The sequence below is a fragment of the Apteryx rowi genome, unplaced genomic scaffold (assembly GCF_003343035.1).
Source record: "Apteryx rowi isolate R43461 unplaced genomic scaffold, aptRow1 scaffold_55, whole genome shotgun sequence".
In the NCBI taxonomy this organism is placed as follows: Eukaryota; Metazoa; Chordata; class Aves; order Apterygiformes; family Apterygidae; genus Apteryx; species Apteryx rowi.
Window position 1 is genome coordinate 1,954,625 of NW_020450816.1, and position 19,126 is coordinate 1,973,750.

Genomic DNA, 19,126 nt, shown 5'->3' on the forward strand with positions numbered 1-19,126 from the left:
ATGAAAGGAGTTGTACATCTTTCTTAATGGGAAAAATTTAGGAGTGTATCCTGTAGTTAAGCAGAGTGTGAAACACCCACTGAAATAAGAATTTTATGCCTACTCAGCTGACTTTCACAATAACTTTGGGTTGTAGAGAAGAGGCAGTCATGGCCTTCTGTTCACTGGAGCAATTCAGGTAAGCATATGCCCAATCTATCTGGCATTCAGCATAACAGTATTTTTGTTTGTTTTTAACTGTCCATTCACAGCTACACTATATGCATATAACAAAGAAAATTATCATTGCAGAATTACCCTCATAGGATTTACTTCCTCAAATGCCAGGGATGATCCCAGCGTGGTGCCCAAGCAGTTTGTTTGGTTGCCCACACCAGGAGGTGTGAAGGTTGTGCCTGCCTCTGCACTCGGGTTGAGGGATCTCGGTGGAGCAGCCATAGCTGTTTGACTACTGACTCATGCCCGAGTCTGGTAAAATGAGACAAGCAGCTGCGGCCAGTTTCTATTTGCACGTGTAACTAGGTTCTGAAACAAACTTCACATCTTGAAGCATCTCAGGATCAGCATTTTTCTCGTATTCATTTGTGTTTATCTTTGTAGGGAAACAAAAATAATTTTCAAACAAACTGTAGCAGGGAGACTATTAAGTTATGAGTGAGCAGAAGGGCCGATGGCAGTGATACCTGGATACAATCTCAACAGTCCTGGTATGGCTTTGACATTGATATTTCAGGAAGAGAATGAATGTCTGTGAAAATGCACTATCTCAAGGCACCATAACATGCCAATATGCTTACAGAGCTTGCCAAAAGCACCAGCCAGTGCATGAAATGAATGCAAGTAGTATGTCACTGCCCAATTTTTTATTGGGGTCACAGAAGGATTGAAGCCATGACAGAAAATGTATTCTGCCAGTGTTTCCATGTGTCAAATATGGCAATAGAGAATTCTGGCCCAGAGCACTTTCTGCTGCCTCTTTCTCAAAATCTGCTTAACCTACTCGGAGGTGTTTAAATGCAAATTTACTGTGGCAGTGTTTGGTTTATATGAACACAGTAAGGAGGGTACTAGGGAATGAGTTCTTAGCATTTCAAATGTGATGCAACTTCACCAGACAGTTTGCAGGACAGAAGTTATTCTACAAAACTCTAAGTGATTTTAATCTCAAATGTCTCCTCAATTTATTCAAATGTTAACACTCCCACTGTAATTATCACTAGGACTCTTGGCATGTGAAAGTGCCTAAAAGGTGTGTGGGGGGGTTGTTTTCTTTTTTCTCCTTCCTTGTCCCCTCCATCATACCTTAAATACCAGTCCAGACTAGACTTGACTAAAAAGAAGCTATTATTTTTTCTGCAGTGTTAGAAACTCACCTGATGCTTATTGCTCTGAAATCTCACTCATCTCATGAAATGAGAGCATAGCACTCATTACCAGGTAACTAAAGGAGTGCCTTGGGTAATGCGAAACTGTGCTCCTGTCTTCTGCAATCATATGTGCTTGGCCAGCATACTCTTTTTCACGTATTTGGCACAGGTATAACCACAAAAAGCGAGTGGCTTTCAAGAATGCTGCCTTTATCCACTTTCCACTGTGATGTGGTGAGAAAGCACAACAGTCCAGCATCTCTGGTTGCCAGCTCGAGTGAATTAACAACATCTAGGCAAACTAGACAGTAACCTTTTGTTTGTTATTCCAAAGCCAACTGAAGATTTGCTTTACTGTGGGACTGGCAGATCAAAAAGGCTGTGAGAGATTAAAAAAATAAAGAATTTTAAGTTGTACAGTGGAGATAACAGCAAAGGTTAACTTAAAATTGCTATGCAATTGACATGTTTTGGAATGTAACTTAAGTAAAAAAAAAAAAAAAAATTCTCTCAAATTATGTACTAGTCTAGTGCATTTTCATTTTAAAACATTTTTCATTGGAAGTCATTTGCAACATTATCTCCCAAACAGCTATTGTCCCTTAGTAAGACTTTGATATTTAGGTCAAATATAAATTACGGTTCCACTTTCCTTTTTGTACAGTAGCTGACCGGCATGAACACTCAAACCGAAAGCCTGGCTTCACTGACATCATGGGAGGAAGGGTCCAACTGGATGTACGTACGTATTGTGATGTATTTTAGCCATCTGAGCGGAATTTGCGATTGCCGAGTAAGCAGCCGGCCTCCACAATGACATGGATGGGAAAGGGATGCAAGAAATGGGGCTGAGAGCTGCCCCCCTGCCCCAAGGCAGGCCCGGGCAGTCCATGGGGAGCCCAGTGACAGGGTCAGGGCCTCAGTCCTGCCCTCGGCATCCAGGGCCTGTCCCTAGGCTGGGGGGAGGCACTCACAGTGATGGCTTCTCTTGGCTTTAGGTGCCTAAGAGATGAGTCCCTTCCTGCAAGGCAAAAGCAGCAGAAGCAGGCACCTGGAAGCAAAACATCCCCAATTACTGCTTTGCCTCCTTTTCAGTGCTTTAGTGCAAAGGAGATGAATCCAAGTCTCCTAGAAGTGCCCTAGCTCTTATATTACAGCATATTTTTGAGAATAGCGTGAATGGAAAGGGTGGGAGAGGGGTGCAAGTAATCTGCCTCCTCCGGTGAAACTGCTCCATTTAGGGTAAACTACTTGAGTAGTCACTAGAGCAGAGCCCAGAAAAAAAGTCTGCTGGGTAAATTCCCAATTCACTGAGCTGAGTCACTGTTTCTAGCCCAGTAAAATGGTGATGTTTCCAAATGGGCAGTTCAGCACCTGTTCCCCATGCAAATGTAACTCTGAAGCCATTGGCTTCAGTCAGGCTACAATATTTCTCCACCATGTATGGAAATGGTAAAATTCTTGAAGGAGCAGGAAGGATTCACAAAGATGCTGAAAATATTTTGCGTAGACCCACAGCACTTCTTTTTTAGGCTGCTGTTGCTGCTGATGCATTTGTTAGTCACCACGCTCAGTGCCTGTGGTTGAAGAGGGGGCAAAATATCCCTCCAGCTATAATGTGAACTAAAGCAGCACGCAGTACTTGTTCTGTTACACTAACATTTGCAAGCTCTGCTAATTCAGCCACTGCCTGAAATTCCAGACTTAAAGGCATTAATGGGCAAGCCAGAAATAAAATTTCATCACCAGTAGATATGACTGTTTATCTTTTTCCTACTTTCAAATGTTAAGTAATGGGATTAAAACAAGAAGAGAGAAGTGACATGCATCATAGATAAACAACAGTCACTAAGCTCTTCCTGTGGCAGCATTAAAAAAAGTACAGTCACTCTAATAGGCTCTGGGATTCCCCATAACCTACTATAACTTCAAATTTCCCTTTCTGAATACAAGTGCTTAGTACTAGAAATTTTTAATCGGCATAGTGGAAGAGGGAGAGGAATTATGTGATAGACTACTGCACCTAGGAACTTCTCTCTTAGAAAGAAAAGATGAATGAAAGATAAAAGGTATTTGGTGAACCATTAACAGTTTTAAATGATCCTTTGAAAATAGGGTGAGTTTTCATAGTGAATAGTGAGTCATAAACTTGCAAAACAGTTTTATTTCACACTATACAAAGTTAGTACACATTTTAAAAAGCTTAGTTTTGTGGGTTATGTCTACTGCCGCTGAAGATGTTAATAATGGGCTTCAGAGATCTCTGAGTTTCCAAGGACACTGTGACCCCTGTTCTCCCACAAGTTTGAGCTACTTCTGTGCTGGTTAGAGAGGGTCTATTCGGAGAGAGCAGTTCAGGGTGCAAAACTAGGAGGACTCTGGCAGAATGTTCCAGCTCCACACCTGCACACTGAGAAGAACGTAAAGGAGGATGTCTCCTTTCCGCTGAGACTAATTTCTCCCCCTGCTGGGCCCTTCCAGCTCGTAAGGCGCTGACGCAGCTGTAACAAGGAGCTAACCCAGGAGCTGGCCTCTGCCTTTCTTCTACACGGTTTTGCAGAGACAAACCTCATTTTAGGGGCTTGGAAGCAGCAGAAGCTGTTTGAAGATGGATCTTGGTGAAATACTGTTCTTTCCCTCCCCATCCCACTGAACCCTCTCCTGACATTTTGCTCCCTAGTTGCCATTTCAATGTCAGCAGTAATAAACTTACTAAAGAGACACAGTTTAGGATTGTACAGTTTCCCTGCAGTTTGAAGCTGACTGTCTAATTGTGAACCAGGGGTCCATAATATGAAAGGAAATGTGGCTATCCAGTAAGTCCATGATTGACAGTATGTGCAAGAAGTACTCAAGAAAATGAAAATACTCTCCCCAAAATTAAACAGCTGTGATGCCTGAAATGAATTTGGATTGGATGGACCTATATACATTCAATGTTTCACAGCTGTCCAAAATAGCAAATTATTTTTCCATTTCAGATGCAAGTCGTCCCTGCAATTTGACTGTAAATAGCCAAAGACAGAATTTACTGTAGAGAGTCATAGCACTGAGTTTTCCTTATGTACTTAAAATAATATGTAACAACTCTTTAATATCTTGGGAATAAGTACAATGGCACAAGACATTGCCTGCTTATACAGTAAACTGATAAATCCAGCAGACTAGAGCCAAATAAACCAGGTTTCAGACAATCATGGAATTGTTAAACAAATAAACATATAAAGGTGGCTAGCAGCTCTCAATGAAGGACCGTATCTGGTTATCTGCATTTGTTTCCCATCAGGTCCAAAAAAACTTGCCATGAGAATACAGTGTTTCATATAGAAATAAATATAGAAATGCAACTGATTTTTTTTTTTTAAAGTCATTCATGGAAATAAACAGAGGAGACATAGCAAAAGATGACCTAAAAGACTTGAAAGGAATAAAAATACTGTGCTTGTACCTTAATTTCTTAAGATTATATGGAAGATGTTATAAAGAGATCAGCTTATTACATAGGTTTAGGAAAGTCAAAATCAGCCTTTCCCAGAAGCAGTGGGAATCATTGGGTCTCAAGTGAATGGACTTTTAGTTAAAACACAGTATTCTTTGGTGTTTTGGATAATCACCAAAATTGTCCTTAAAACAAAAAGACAGACCCTATCTTGCAGGTTCATCCTTACCCTTCATTCCTGCAATATCTCATTTCAACAGTTCTTCTGGGTACTGAAGCCCCCCTTCCCCAATTAATGTTTCTGAAAAAGAAGAATGAACCAAAAATCTGTCCTTTCAGGCTTTCTTTTAATGTCATAAAATATGTAAGAGACACTAGTCCTGTTTTTAAGTCTTTTCCAGGTCATCTTTTGGAACAACTGTAAAGCAAGGCAACAAACACTAATATAAGCTAGTTTTCTTCATGATTCTCAAAAATTCTTGCTCATTTACTTCTCCATCTCCATCTCGATCAGCTTCATCAATCATTTCCTACAAGAAGTATTGTACATTTGATCAGGCACTGAACTTGACTCAAAACACAAGACCTTCCATTTGTTAAAAAAACAACAAATCAGAAACACTTCATATGAAAATATAATTATGTATTCTATTGCTCTTCACACTTCTAACCTCTTAGCCCTTTTTGTGTAGGCATAGATTTTCACTGAAACTATAGGAGCTACAGGATTGATCCATGCCCATTAGGAAATCTCTAGCAAGTATTTACCTGAAGTTCTTCATCTGTCAAATTTTCTCCCAGCTCCTTGGCAACCCGCTTCAATTTTTTGAATGAAATCTTCCCTGTGCCATCGTCATCAAATAATCTGAAAGCTTTCAATATTTCTTCTTTTGAATCCTTCTCACTCTAAAACAAGAATTAAAAAAAAAATTAATTATAAAACACCTGCTACTGAGATTCTTTTTCAGTATTTTTTGTGCTGTCACATGATTTTTTAATTGCTACCATTTTTTGCGTCATCATTGCCAAGAAGTCTTCAAAGTCAATGGTGCCACTTCCTTCTTTGTCAATATCTGCTATCATTTTCTTAACTTCTTCCTTCTTTGGCTCAAAGCCTAAAGCACGCATTGCAACCTGCACCAAAAAGCAATTTTGTTAGGATGCCATCAGAATTCTAGTGATACCAGTTGTACTAAAGCTTAATTAATTTCCTTTTCCAAAACTGTAGTAATAACTTATGGCAAGGAAAATAGCCTGAAGTCTCTTACTTGCTTATTTCATCTTTCCCATCAGTAATAGTATAGGTTTGGTGTTCTTAAGACTCAGCCATGTTTTCTCTTTGGATCCATTCGAAACATCGAGTTTTTCTTTTTGAAACTAAGAGAAACTTTTTGCGTCTGAGTCAGGTAAAGGTTCTAATCTACATTTCTGGACTATAGATATAGGAACGTGGTTCCTAAAGGGACTGGATTACTAAAGTGGGACTTCAAGGGAGGTTGGAGACCAGGGACGTGATCTCACTCCTTTTGAAATTTAGGGCAGAATGTCTATTAATTTTGATGGGTGCAGAATTATATGCAGTTAACTTATACAATCTGGTACACAGAAACAGATAAAATCCATATCCCTAACTCTTGGCACTCCTGGGTAACAAACCTGTTGGGGGGGAGAGGGGAGGAGTGCCAATACTCAAAAAAATCATCAGACTGATTGCTGTGCTAGTCAAAGAAAAGAAAAGCAAATCTCAATCTTACAGAACACAAGTGAAGTACTACGCTCTAGTGGAAAGCAATAGTTAATACTGGGCAGAAATTTTCTTCACAAAACATTTTTCTACTGGAAAATGCCAATTCACCAAAAACTTAATATTTAGCTTAAGTGTGTTGTCTGGCCAATGCCTTGTGACAGGATGACTGAAAATGTTCCATTTCATTATTCAAAGGGGAACACTTCCTGTTGTAAAATATCCACATTTTGAAAAGAATTAAAAAAAAGAAAGTAGCATTAAATGGTTGATGCTACAACATTTCATTCCATTTTAAAGAACTATATTTTCACACGTATAACCTGCATTCTGATGACAAACACTCCTTAACCAAGTGTAAGTAGTTCCAATAAATCCTTAGATAAGCCCCAACCTTAGGTAACCCATACTTTTAGGTAATGTGCACAGAAGTAAATGCAGAGAATGTGTATGTGAGAAATCAAAGGCACAGAGATAATTAAGGTAAAAGGTCCAGGCTATGAAAAACAAACAAACAAAAAAATCAGAGACAGGTAAATCATACGGAGAGAACTGAGAATAACCTCCCTTTGTACTACTGCACGGACACACGTGCGCACACATGCACATGTTACCCAAACTGCAACTCAGATCTTTGTTTTGTTCTTGTTTTGTACTTGTTTTGTAAAATAACAAGTAATTTGTGGATTATATATATGAAAATTTGGTTGTATCTTGCCTGAATGTGTGCAAAATCAGTGTGTTTAGTTTCTGGAATGAGAATTTTGATACTGTGAAATTCATCCCAGAAGAACAAAAATCCAGTTCCCAGAAATAATGACCTTTGCCAGTCATGAAGATACTTAAGAAATGTGTACTGTTTCTTTAGGAACTGTTTAGTTCTCTAATGTTCAGATATTACAATCTATCTGACCTACCATCAGTGTATTAAAGAAGCCTGCTCTAAAGTAATGCATCCAGACCTTTCTCAGGTTAACCATGTAGTAAACCCCAAATCCAGTCAAAACTGCAAGCCATTACTGTTGTTCATACACCAAAAACATTTTAAGTAGAGCAAGGTAGGGCTGGACAAACAGAAAGTTAACAGCTACATCTCTGAAATCCAAGAAAAAAAACCACTTAAAAACCTTCAGTTCTTTTACGTCAATGCTTCCAGATCCATCAGCATCAAACAAATCAAAAGCTTCTCTGATCTCCTGCTTTTGCTCTTCTGTAAGTTCAGGTTTCAAACCGCTTTTCTTCCGCTGGGCTGTACTTAAGCCAGGTTTTCTATAGTTGGATGCCTTCAGTAAGAGAAGGAGAGAAAAGATAAGAAATAGCTTGCTCTGGGGAAAAACGAAAACAAAATATAACCAGCAACTATAGTAACAATAACAACACTAAAGCTTTAGTAGAAGTGAGAGATGTTCTCTGCTGCAACTGGTAGACACTGGGTCACTATGCATGCTTTTTTAGATTATCCTAGAAGGGAAAGAAACTGTAGACTTTGGTACTGGGGAATAAGCATCCGAGCTTCATGTTTTCTGTTTTAAACGGAAGGATCATCAGTTAAACAAGTAATGCCAGGAAGACGGGCAGGCAGTCTGAAAATGAATGCTCCACTGAGGTGACTAAGGCCATTTGCACCTCCTGCTGGTTGCTTTGGTTTGTCAGCACTGGTTTCACCTGGAAAATGAGAAAAGCACCCTCGCAGCTAGGGGTGCCAGCTGGCTGTGCTACTGTACTAGTGACATGCTGTGGTAGCAGTGAGATCAACACAACATCGGTCCTGCAAGGAGAATTAATCTGCTTGTGCTGAGCTTGTGTATTATTATCCAGGCTCTTCCGAGGCCTTTCCTGCTTCTGGTGTTAGCTAGTGCAGGAGAGTGTCTGCCCCCACACATTAAGCAGAAAAGATGTTTTCCCTGAATATAGGTTTTCTTCTATTTTCTTCTCCTGGGGTTCAGTTACCACAATGAAGAACCCTCTCCCCTTCACCCTTGCATACACACTAGGCTATTTTTAATGGCAACCTAGAATTTAGAAAGTTTTTTGCAGCAAGAGATGGCAAATCCCACAGCATTTCATATCACCTTGGTGCTCCAAGAGGTGGTAGACAATTTCAGTCCTTGAATCTGCACAAATTCATGGAAGGAAGGAATGTCCCTCCCACCCCCAACTTTAACTGATAGGCTTTGAAAAAGTAAACAAAACAAGTACCAGAAAAGAAGTTTGTTTCCTGGCCATTGCTAAGCAGTTTCTTACCTCTGGTGAATACTTCCACGTTTTAGGCTGGGATTTCGCTTCGAGACACCCAATATGTGTAACACAAGATTCTATTTTGTTGTATTAGAAAACAGAATTTTTTTTACTGTGATTTGACCCTGCTGGGATGGATTGCAAACCCATTTGTCCGGCAGACCTCTGGCTTTTTCTGCCATTAATAGAAACATCAGATTTTCACTGTTTGCATTCCACTCTGGGAGAAACCCATGAGACCCTTTCTGGGTTATGAAGAATACTGTCCTACATGCTAGCTGGCCCTGTTTTCTTACATATCGCATGTACACCTATAAAGTTTCGAAGATCCTGAAGAGTAGCCATGAATCCTGTCTGCATCATCTCTTGTTCCATTTATTTCAAAACTAAGTCCTGCAGGATTTCTTCTGAGCAAATCCATTTTATGCATTTCCTATTCCTGCCTCCACAATACCATTTGCTACCGGGGAGGGAATGACATGAAGGGGATCAGCAAGCGCTGCTAACACTAACCAGGCATGTTTCCTCCGTGTTACCCCGCGCCCTGAAGATGGATGACATATTTTGCAGTTCTTGATGTTTTATCTCTGCAAGGTTGGGGCGGGGGGGGGGGGAGCTTAGGTTTCATACTGACAGGCTTTGGAAGGGTGTTCCCCTCCCCTCCCTCCCCTGCTGGCTGGAGCGTTTACTCCCGTGTGCTGCGAGGAAATCCAACAGCAGACGAGGAAGGGAGCGCGGCGACGTCCGGGCCGGCCCAGCTCCCCGCAGCCGCTCGAGCCCGCCGCCCCGGGCCCCCAGGCGGCGATGGCGCACTTGCGGCTCAGAGAGCGCCGGCGGGGCAGAGCCGCGGGCTGGCGCAGCAGCCGGGGGACGGGGGAGGGCAGGACGCTCACCATGTGGCCGCGGCAGCAGGGGCGCCGCTCCGGGACGGCCCGCCAGGCCCCGCCGCTCAACCGCTCCCAACGGCCGCAACGGCCCGCCGCGGCCCGCCTCATGGGGGCGGCCCGCCGCTCCCCCGCCCCCTCCCCGCCGCGCGCCGTGAGCACGTTCCGTCCAATCAGCGAGCGGGACGTTCCGGAGGCTCCGCCCGCCTCCCGGGCCCGGGCCAATCGGGCCGAGCGGGCTTGTGATGTCGGAGGGGATGCGTGGCCGCCTCGTCGGCTGGCGATGCAAACAAACGGCGGCGGCGGCGGCGGCGGCGGCGGCGGCGGCGGCGTCCTGGCAACGGGGCGGCGCGCGCGCGGCCGTTGCTGTGCTGGCGTCCGGCCAGCGGCGGAGCCGGAGCCGGGTGCGGGGGGAGAGCGCGGCTCAGGCGGCGAGGAGCCGGCAGCTGCCTGCGGGGCTGGCCGGGAAGCAGCGCTCCTTGGCCCGGTTGGGGTCCGGCCTGGCCCGCGAAGGGCCCCGCCGGGCGGGAGCGGCTGGTTGCGGCCTGGCCGTTTGCTTCCCGTTGGAGGGCGGGCGGGCCGGCCGGGGCGGAGCCCCTGAGCGGGGCAGCCCCGGACGCCTGCTGAGTAGCCGGCGACCGCTAACGCGGCTGCTCTCCTGCTCCCCACTTGCATCTTCCCTGCTTTCTACTTCCAGGCTCCGAGTAGTGCAGAGGTTGTGCACCACCGACTCTTGTCTTTGGCTACACTAATCCGGGAAGCTCTTCCTCTTCCCGTAATAACGCTAGTGTTGACTTTCAGGTAGAGGAGGTAAGTCGTGACTGCTACCTGTAGACTTCGTGTTGTAGTCATAAGCAGAGCGTTTTGTACCCGTTTCCCATTCACTGTGCGCCGGTGCTGGCGCTAGGATTACAGCACGCACGTGCTTGCATTCAGAGCAGTTGTTTTATGCCAACGCTTTATGGAAATACATTCATCTGGACAACGGATCGATCCAAAATTTTGTTGTGGCAATTTAACCTTTGTGGTTAAGGTGCTGTAAAGCCAAGCAAAGTAATAAGTGTTTGGCGTACCTCTTGTACGCCAGAGCACGCTCCCAAAATCTGCGTAGGTAAGTATAACAAAATGTATCTAAGGGCGAGTTTTAGTTTGGTCATTGGCTTGCAGGGATGGGTGATGAAGCAGGGTGCAGTAGGTCAGGGTGCATGTTAGCTCAGTAGAAGCCTTCTGTAGTCAGTGTCTCCTCCATGCCTGTTCTTCACTACCAGTTTTGCCTGTTCATTTACTCTCCAAGATCCTCCTTCTCTTTGCTGACCTCTTTTCTGTCACTTGATTCTGAAATATAACTCCACCTGACTTTTACCTTTTCCAACTTAGACTGGATGGAAAAAGAGGTAAGGGACCAATGGGAAAGCAAAGTTAAATTTTGGGTCCAGTGTATATTGATTCCTACAGCATGTTAGTTTGATTATTCTTGCCAAAGTAATATGCGTAAAAGAAAAGGGGGAAAAATATCACAAGATCATAGATCACACATCTTGCCAACGGTTGTGCAAGCAACAGAATAAAAACACTTTTTCCTGTAAGGCCAGACCCTGCCTTCATCTGTTTCTGCAGCCAAGCCTTGGGTCCATTTGGTCTAGTTTTGCATAGCTGCAGTTGTACAGGCTGATGTCCAAAATAAAGCTACAGTTTTAAAGTGTCACTGCAAGCTGAAGGTGAGGACCACACTTTCCAGCTGAAGTTTCAGAGAAAACTTCAGTTAAGCATCTTGTAGTTGTTTGTGTTGAGGTTTGATGCAAATGTGTTGACTTGAAAAAAGGTCCTGCACTAACCCTAATTAATCCATCTCACAAACAGCCCTGACTTTCCATTTGTTGAAGTAAAGATGCACTTCTAGTCTACGAATAGCTTATACTGCTGGTCTGAACCCTTGCTCAGGAGCGTTGGGGGAGCAAGAAATTCACTGTACTGGAAAATGGAAACCCCTCTCCCAAAATCCTTAACTACATGCTAAGGACCTAGACAGAGAGCATTATTTGCTCTGTTTAGCCTAGTTAATTTAGCTCTTCCCTAAATTCTAATGAGAGAATCACAAATGGATTATTTGTGCTCTCTACAAAAACAAGAGCAGGTTGAGAAATGACTGTTACCATTTGAGAGCTGCCTGAATTCATAAACAAAGACGTCAAAAAACACTCTCTCAGTAAATGCATAAGAGAAATCAGATGGAATGAGTTTTTGGGGGAGTGGGGGAAACATGTTTGATATCAGATTCCATGATCCAATCTCAGTAAAGTAATATTATTCCTTAGTCACTTCATTTTTTTTTGTTTGTATGTTTCAAAACAAACAGCTTGCTCTGATATTAAGCTAAGGATTCCAATAATGAAAAAAAAGAGGATTTTTTTCATTACTGGAGGCACTGCTATGGATACATACTGTGACTAGATCATTATCACAAGAGACTGCTAAGAAAAATTTCCAGAAATGCTTAGCTGGGTTGGATGGACGTTTTCAGTTGCACCCTCCCAGTGCAGTTTCAATGCCAAAAGTACCTGCTTATCTAAAAGTCTTGTTTCTCAAATTGCTGATTACAGATAACTGTAGATTAAATAATTTCTTAGGTAAAGATCCTTTTGGTGCTTCAAGATGTATCTGGTAACTGAAGAGAAATTCTGTTTGTCAGTTCAGGCTGGACTAGAACTTTGGGGTTGTCAGCATATAAAGGTTATTTCTGACGGGCTCCTCTACTTTTCAGATTCCCACTTTGTCCTCATTTGAGTTAATTTTCCGACAGACTTTTATCAAGAGGGGAGGAAAAAAAAAGGATTTTTGGTTTTGGAACATCCCTGTGCAAAGGGATATTTAGGGAAGTGAAATAAATGATTTAAATCTGAGCATAGAAGGTATATAAGCTCAAACGTCTTCATTTTTTGTATATACACTTTTATTATTGAAAAAAAGAAAGTAAGCCATAGTTTAATCCATGGGGTCTGCCACAGGACTGTGGTGTGGAGGAGATTTCAAGGGAAAGAAGACTCTTATTTCTGGCATGTTAAAACTGAGTAGTAGACCAAAACCTTAAAATCTTGGCAGTTTGCTTTGTGTGAGACATGAAGAAGTGTCATTCCTTTTGATATATGTTAAATGGAATATTGGTGTATGTTAAGTGGAATAGAGTTGGAGTAAAATAAGGTTGATTATCTTTTTCCAGATTTGAAGGCCAAAGTTAGTGGCATAATTCTTGGTACCAAGATGTATCTGTAGTGAGTGCTTTGGTTGCATGTAAAATTGTCCTTTCTGCCCTAAGGAACCCGTGCTCTAAGACGACTAAAATTCCAGCTAGGAGGTCAGGAGAGGAATGGCAGTGCTGTAAAATCTGTACTGTTTCATGTTTAGGAAACCACTGGAATTAAGAGCATTTTGCTATATGCCAAGAGAAAAATTTTCCATGGTATTCTAGCAATGCATCATTTCATTAACTACATGCATCCATGTCTCATAATAAATGTGCTGGATAAAGGGCTGTTTCATACAGAGTGCGTCACAAAAGGGCTGTGTTCAGTGTTAGACTGTTAATTTTTTGTATGTATTCTCTGGAGTACTGTGAGGATGGGGCAATAAGTTTGTTTTGTTCACAGATGCTGCGTGCTGGCCATGGCTTTCAGGGAAGTGAATGCAAGAAGGCATGTTGGACTTCAGCAGCTTTCAGCCTTAGCGTTAGCTGGAAGAACACTGTTGGGGCCAATGAAGTCATACAAATTTGTTGTGGACGAAAGCACCAACCAGAGCGTGTTGACTTGTTCCGCGGTCAGACTGATCGAAAGTTTGGATTTAAGTAGTGCTGCTGGACAGCTTCTTAATGAAACCATTCAGGCACAAAACAAGGAATTTAAAACTGGGATGAGTACCCTGTTGTTTCTTGTTGGCGCATGGAGCAATGCTGTGCTAGAATGCCTCCAGCAGAATGTTCCTGTTTCAGTAATAGTGTCTGTGATGTCTGAGGGCTTGAACTCTTGCTGTGAGAAAGTTCAGTGTCTTCAACTATCAATACCTGATGTAAATAAGGGGCTATGTTCTAGCAGTGTTAGGACAAACATTTTTGAAAACAAAACTTCCCAAATTAGATCTAACAGTTTTCTAAATCCTCAAGTGTGTTTTCAGAAAGGTATTTCTACATCAGAAGAAGCTGCTGTTCCAAGAAATACTCATTCCTATCCAGAAGATAGTTGTAATTTTAGTAACAGCTGTCTGTTTTCAACTTTGACAGGCTTTGGTTCAATAGCTTCCCTCGTCAAACCAGTGGATGGCAAAAGTAAATCTGTGATTTCTGGAAGTGGTGTTATGACATCCAGCTGTAACAAAAAAAAATTAAGCCACAGTAGATACTTCAACACTCTAGCAAAAAGCAATTTTTCAAGTCAGTTAGGCAATTCTGAGGGTTGTCTCTCAGGACAATCAGCATATCCATGTGAATGTAATGATTTTGGACACCTGGCAATGGCTCTGAGCCATGGAAATCAGACTAGCACGAAACTGCTACAGAATATTGTTGCATATCAACAGCAGCGAGCTGAATGCAGTGGTTCTTCCCAGTTTAACATCACAGAAATTGTGACATGCTGTTTACTGGGCCTGCCTGAAAGTTATTCTTGTGTTTGCTCGGGCTTTATCACATTAGTATCGCCGGAACAAGCCACAGTGATCAAATACCTTCAAGACAAACCCCTTTGGATTCTGCTGATGGATGGCGACCTAACTGAACACTATCGCCACTTAGGTTTTAATAGGTCACGTAATGTAAGGACCATATTGGAGCATCCAAGCCTACAAGAAGGCAGATCAGGAGACTTGTGGCTAAGCAGCGTGTTAGACATTTTAAAATATTTTGAGGTAAACTTGATTTTGGTCAAAGGAAACGTGTGTGAAAAATTGATGGAAAGATGCATCACCAACAACATATTGGTAATAGGTTCTGTGAGTCACAATGTGTTACGTGCGTTTGGGGAGGGCTGCGGTGCCCAGCCAGTGACATACCTCACTCAGCTGGATGCCCGTTATCTAGGGAGTGGGGGCCAGGTGGAGTTGTGGAGGGCCTGCGATGGGCGTGCGATGGAGCTGGGTGAGCTTGTGCCAGTCAGGATAAAAGTGCAAGGAATTCCCCTTCTCACAGCCATGCTCACTACTACTGTAGCTTCGAAGATGCAGCTCATTGAAGACCAGTTCTGGACTTTTGTATATCGACTGCATCATGCTTTAAATGAAGGGAAGGTTTTTCTTGGTGGTGGTGCAGTTGAGCTCTTATGTCTTAGTCACATTCAGATGCTTGCAGAACAGTCTTTAAAGCCAGCAAGTACAAATGCTGAGAAAGAGTTTCACAGTCCTTCTTGGCTGGCAGCAGCTTCGACTGAGTATAAATCGGTTGTGCTCCAAGCATTAGCAAGTGGCTGGAACCGGTATCTTTCAGTGGTTTTGTGTAACACTGCAAAAGTAGCTTCAGGGTTTGAAGCATATACCTTAATTAAATGTCACCTCAAAAAAGCAGCTGACTGTGGCTCTCCCTCAGCATATATACTGAAAGAGTTTAGAAGAGGTGGTATGGTCCAAGGTAGTTCTGATCCCTTCACTGACCCTGGGGAGGGTTTAAATGTTTATGATAATGTTACAGCCAAGATGGAGGCATGGCGGAGAGCTCTAGACTTGGTGCTGCTAGTGCTTCAAACAGATGCTGAAATTATCACAGGTCCCAGAAGGAATCAGCTATTAAACTCATATGTATCAAGTGAATTTATGTTTTTATAGGACCTGAAGTTTGCAGGCTTTATTTATAAGTCTGTGAGTCAATGGATAGAAAAATTCAGGTAAAATCAATGTTTCTGCATAGTTCATAAAGCAAGCACTTAGACATGGTTATGACTTTAGAGTTTAACAGCAGAAATCAGCATATGAAACAGTCACAAGCTAGGTCTAATTTTCCATTTCTAGAAACAAGAATTAAATAACAAACAAAAATCACTTGTGGGCTGGCCCCCACCCCCAGCTGTGCATTTCTGAATAATGACATATGGATAGATAAATCCAGTCAAACTGATTTCTCTCACCTTATTTAGCAGAGCAGATGTGCAGTTCTTTTTTCATTATCACCTACCCACTGGGCAGCTGGGTACCTGTCCAGTCTGGTTGGAGAAAAGTTTGATACCTTGGATACGCTTACATGCTGAACATGTGCTGCTTGTATAATGTATTTGAACTTGTGTACTGTGAGTAAATCATTCATATTTAATGCCTTTTATTTCTAAAGGAAGGCAGGGAGTTCTTAGATAATATTGGCATACTTGTCTATGTTAAATGAGAGTGTTTATGAAGATGTAATTCATAATTGTTTATTAATATCTTGCTCTCTTAGGTTCTGTACATTACAAGTGTAAGAGTTAACTTCTGAGTGTTATATCTTATAAATGATTGTATTATTAGGTCCTATTTTTGCATGCTTATATGGACTGTATTTATTTTGATATATGTACCTTTTGGAATTTCTCAACTCTTGATACAAATTCAGGCTGAATCACCTCTTTTGATATTAAAGAGTGGATGTATTCTACACAAAGTTTTATTTTACTTAGCAAGTTGGATTTTTAGGTTGTTTCCTTTGGGTTCGTTTGGTTATCCTTGTAGAGAGGAAGAATGTAGTTGTATTGCCAGAACTAAGTAGTATGTTGGCTAAAAACTGAATATGAATCTATCTATCTGGGTTAATGAGGCAAGAAGTGTGTTGGCTAAAAACTGAATATGAATCTATCTATCGTTTGGGTTATTGAGGCAAGAACATTTTACCATGTTTTAGCACTTAAATTTGCAAGCATAGCCAAGAATAACTTGCTTTTTGTTGCAGGAAAGAAGTGGAGATTGTGTGGAGATGTTTTTCTGAAACTGGTATTTTGAATCATGCTTACAGTGAATATCTCACAAGTCGGGTGAAGGCAGAATGGAAAAAGAATGTAAATGGTGGTGCGAAAGCTGATTCCCGCTTTCAGGAATTTTTCTATCAAGATGCTAATCACTGGCAGTATTTGGTTTAAGCACTTCTTTATTGTGAGTGCTGATGCTGGTTGCAGAGTCCACAGAAAATTCTGTGATAGTGAAAACTAAGACTTGGGGTGGGTAAAGAGTATCTTTTTCTGGGTCCTAATTCAATGAAAAGGCAGTCAGTGGTTATTTTATCATTAGGGCCTTTCATACTTCTTATTTAGTCTTTTAAATGGATGTTTTTTCTTCGGGACTCATCTTCCTTGCAGTATCTCCCCACTCCAGAAGACATTTCAGAGAAGTGCCGTCAGCTGCCTGAAATCCCCACAGCCACTGACAGTCTCCCAGATGGCTTCTATGGAGCCTTAACACACTTCTCTCTACTTTGGTTCCCTGCTGGAGCCTCTCTGTTTCCTGGGAAGGCCCTTCCCCTCTGCCTGTGCAGGTTGGCTAATTCCAGAGGGCTTGAGTTAGTGAGAAGGAAAGACAGTTCCTAAATTGTCTTCCTCGTGGATACCAACACACTTTGGCATTATTTCCCATTCTAACCATTGATAGATATTTGACAGTATCTGATCTTTTCTGCCTCCCCCATGTTCTCCAGATTTTCTGGCTTCCCTTGATGTATTTCCATTCCTTATCTCTATAACATGCAACTCCGTAACCTACACCATGCTCTGCTAAAAATAGTCCTTTTCAAGCTTTCCTGACAGCTTATGTGTCTCCATAGCTGGGAGCTCTCAGGAGAGGTGGGATAGACTGTTGCAGTTCTAAATTATCCTTAAGCATGAGGTGAAATTGGGATCCACAGAAACATCATCTGAGTCTTGAACTGACTAGAAGTCCTGTCTTCATTTTTATTAAGATGAGAATCCATCTAAATGCATTTTATCTTGGAGCTCTCTTCTGTCCTACTATATATTGTAGCAAATCATATATGCTCAGATCTTTCATAGAGCTATTTACCCAAGTGATTCACACTAGGTGAATAACTGATGTGTTCAGTATATAATGAAAAGAAAGATGCGGTAAATGAAATTGTGTTTTTTAGATGTGTGTGTGTATATGCTTATGTATTGTGCTTACAAAAGCAATGTTGTAAGGTATATTTCCAAAGGTTACACTGAGAGTTCTCATTGCTGTATTGCATGTGTCTTTATACATTCTACTCGCATATAAGTGGAAGTCTCTTAATAATGAGGAGGTTAAAGGAGCGTATTAATTACAGTTGTCTTTCAGAAAACTTGGATAAAAACTTTTCTGTCTTGAAAGCTATTCTCATAGTATTTGGCCATCCCTGACCTGAAAATGTAAATGTTCCATTTTCTAATAAACTCCAGAATTCAGTGGGTTTTGGCAAAATGTCATCAATAGTTTAGGGGTTTATAATTTTAACTTGAAACAATAGTCCCTAGCAGCATAGAGATCTAGTTAAATTGAAGTTTTAATCATCCTGCAATTATATTTTCATTATTAGTCCATTGACAGTTGGTGTTCAGGTGCTTGGCTATACTCTAGATATTCCAGGACATGAGAGAGAAAGAGTTTGATAGATCAAAAGAGACAGAAGGAGCTAATGGGTGCTAGGTGAGAAAAATGGAAACACAGCACGTAAGTATAAACAAACACTGCTGCTCTGCAAATGTTTGTAACTCAAGCTTGGCTTTATACTGTTTTTCTGGAGCCTACTGTACTGAGCACTGCATAATCCCTGTTCCCAGGAAAAGATCCAATTGCACTTTATTTGAATAATAGAGTTGAGTGGATTATGGAAAAACTGCATACAAGAATTGTATTGAAGTGGTCCAAATGTCTATTTATAGGGCTCTTAGACATTGAGAGCTGACGCACCAAATGTTGAGAAAATCCAAAATGATGTAATTTTTCCAATCAGGCTTTTAAAAAGCACATAATGGTACATTTAAATATTGCAGTGCAGAGGCTTTCTAAAAAATTCTGAGCCATTATATTTTGATTATTTAATACTTGCTTTTCTACAGGCCAACCAAATAGAAAATTTTATAAATTAACTAGGTATTGTATTCCAGATTACTTATATGAATATCAAAGAAATCATTTATAAGATTAACATGCAAACTCTCCTCTGGGTGTCCTTCTGTGATGTGAAATATGATATGATTCCTCATCTCTAAATTAAAAATCTCTCTGTAACATAGAATCAGGTCCTGTGCCTATGTCTGTCCTAGCTCTCAAATACTGTTTCAGCTTCTGCCTGGGCAGAGCCTTTTCCTAGGGTACAGAAGTGTTGTTTGTGTGAAGTATGATGTGATGGAAGAGCTAAGGTTTTACATTTGATGCGACTGGGATACTGGAAAATGGAAGAGATTTTCGGGAAGGGGAGGGACAGTGCCAAGGAGTGGGCAGCATCTCACTCCCTGCTGAAACCCTGTCCTAGTCAGGTGCC

At 41.7% G+C, this 19,126-nt stretch overlaps 2 protein-coding genes across 5 annotated transcripts; one reads left to right on the forward strand and one right to left on the reverse strand.

Moving 5' to 3' along the window:
• Positions 1-1,210: 1,210 nt before the first annotated feature.
• LOC112973495 (caltractin) lies at positions 1,211-9,764 on the reverse strand. Of its 3 annotated transcripts, none has more exons than XM_026081448.1 (6): positions 9,302-9,329; positions 8,795-8,865; positions 7,678-7,833; positions 5,812-5,940; positions 5,575-5,712; positions 1,211-1,746 (listed from the first exon to the last, which is right to left on the reverse strand). In XM_026081448.1, the coding sequence occupies exons 1-6, from the start codon at positions 9,306-9,308 to the stop codon at positions 1,738-1,740; spliced, it is 510 nt and encodes a 169-aa protein (XP_025937233.1). In that variant the 5' UTR covers positions 9,309-9,329; the 3' UTR covers positions 1,211-1,737. The 3 variants fall into 3 exon arrangements, with proteins under 3 accessions (XP_025937233.1, XP_025937231.1, XP_025937232.1); XM_026081446.1 differs by lacking the exon at positions 1,211-1,746 and adding an exon at positions 3,512-5,336; XM_026081447.1 differs by lacking the exons at positions 1,211-1,746; positions 8,795-8,865; positions 9,302-9,329 and adding exons at positions 3,512-5,336; positions 9,682-9,764.
• A 241-nt stretch (positions 9,765-10,005) lies between these two features.
• On the forward strand, positions 10,006-18,855 carry BBS12 (Bardet-Biedl syndrome 12). Of its 2 annotated transcripts, XM_026081451.1 has the most exons (3): positions 10,006-10,076; positions 10,370-10,482; positions 13,317-18,855. In XM_026081451.1, the coding sequence occupies exon 3, from the start codon at positions 13,333-13,335 to the stop codon at positions 15,475-15,477; it is 2,145 nt and encodes a 714-aa protein (XP_025937236.1). In that variant the 5' UTR covers positions 10,006-10,076; positions 10,370-10,482; positions 13,317-13,332; the 3' UTR covers positions 15,478-18,855. The 2 variants fall into 2 exon arrangements, with proteins under 2 accessions (XP_025937236.1, XP_025937235.1); XM_026081450.1 differs by lacking the exon at positions 10,006-10,076 and having other exon boundaries at positions 10,087-10,482.
• Positions 18,856-19,126: the final 271 nt, after the last annotated feature.

Excerpts from the sequence above, each read along its gene's own strand:
- LOC112973495 (XM_026081446.1), bottom strand. Across the intron at positions 7,834-8,794 it reads CGTGGAAGTATTCACCAGAG|GCATCCAACTATAGAAAACC; the intron begins GTAAGAAACTGC and ends CTCTTACTGAAG. Across the intron at positions 5,337-5,574 it reads TGACAGATGAAGAACTTCAG|GAAATGATTGATGAAGCTGA; the intron begins GTAAATACTTGC and ends TACTTCTTGTAG.
- BBS12 (XM_026081451.1), top strand. The coding sequence starts at position 13,333 with ATGGCTTTCAGGGAAGTGAATGCAAGAAGGCATGTTGGACTTCAGCAG.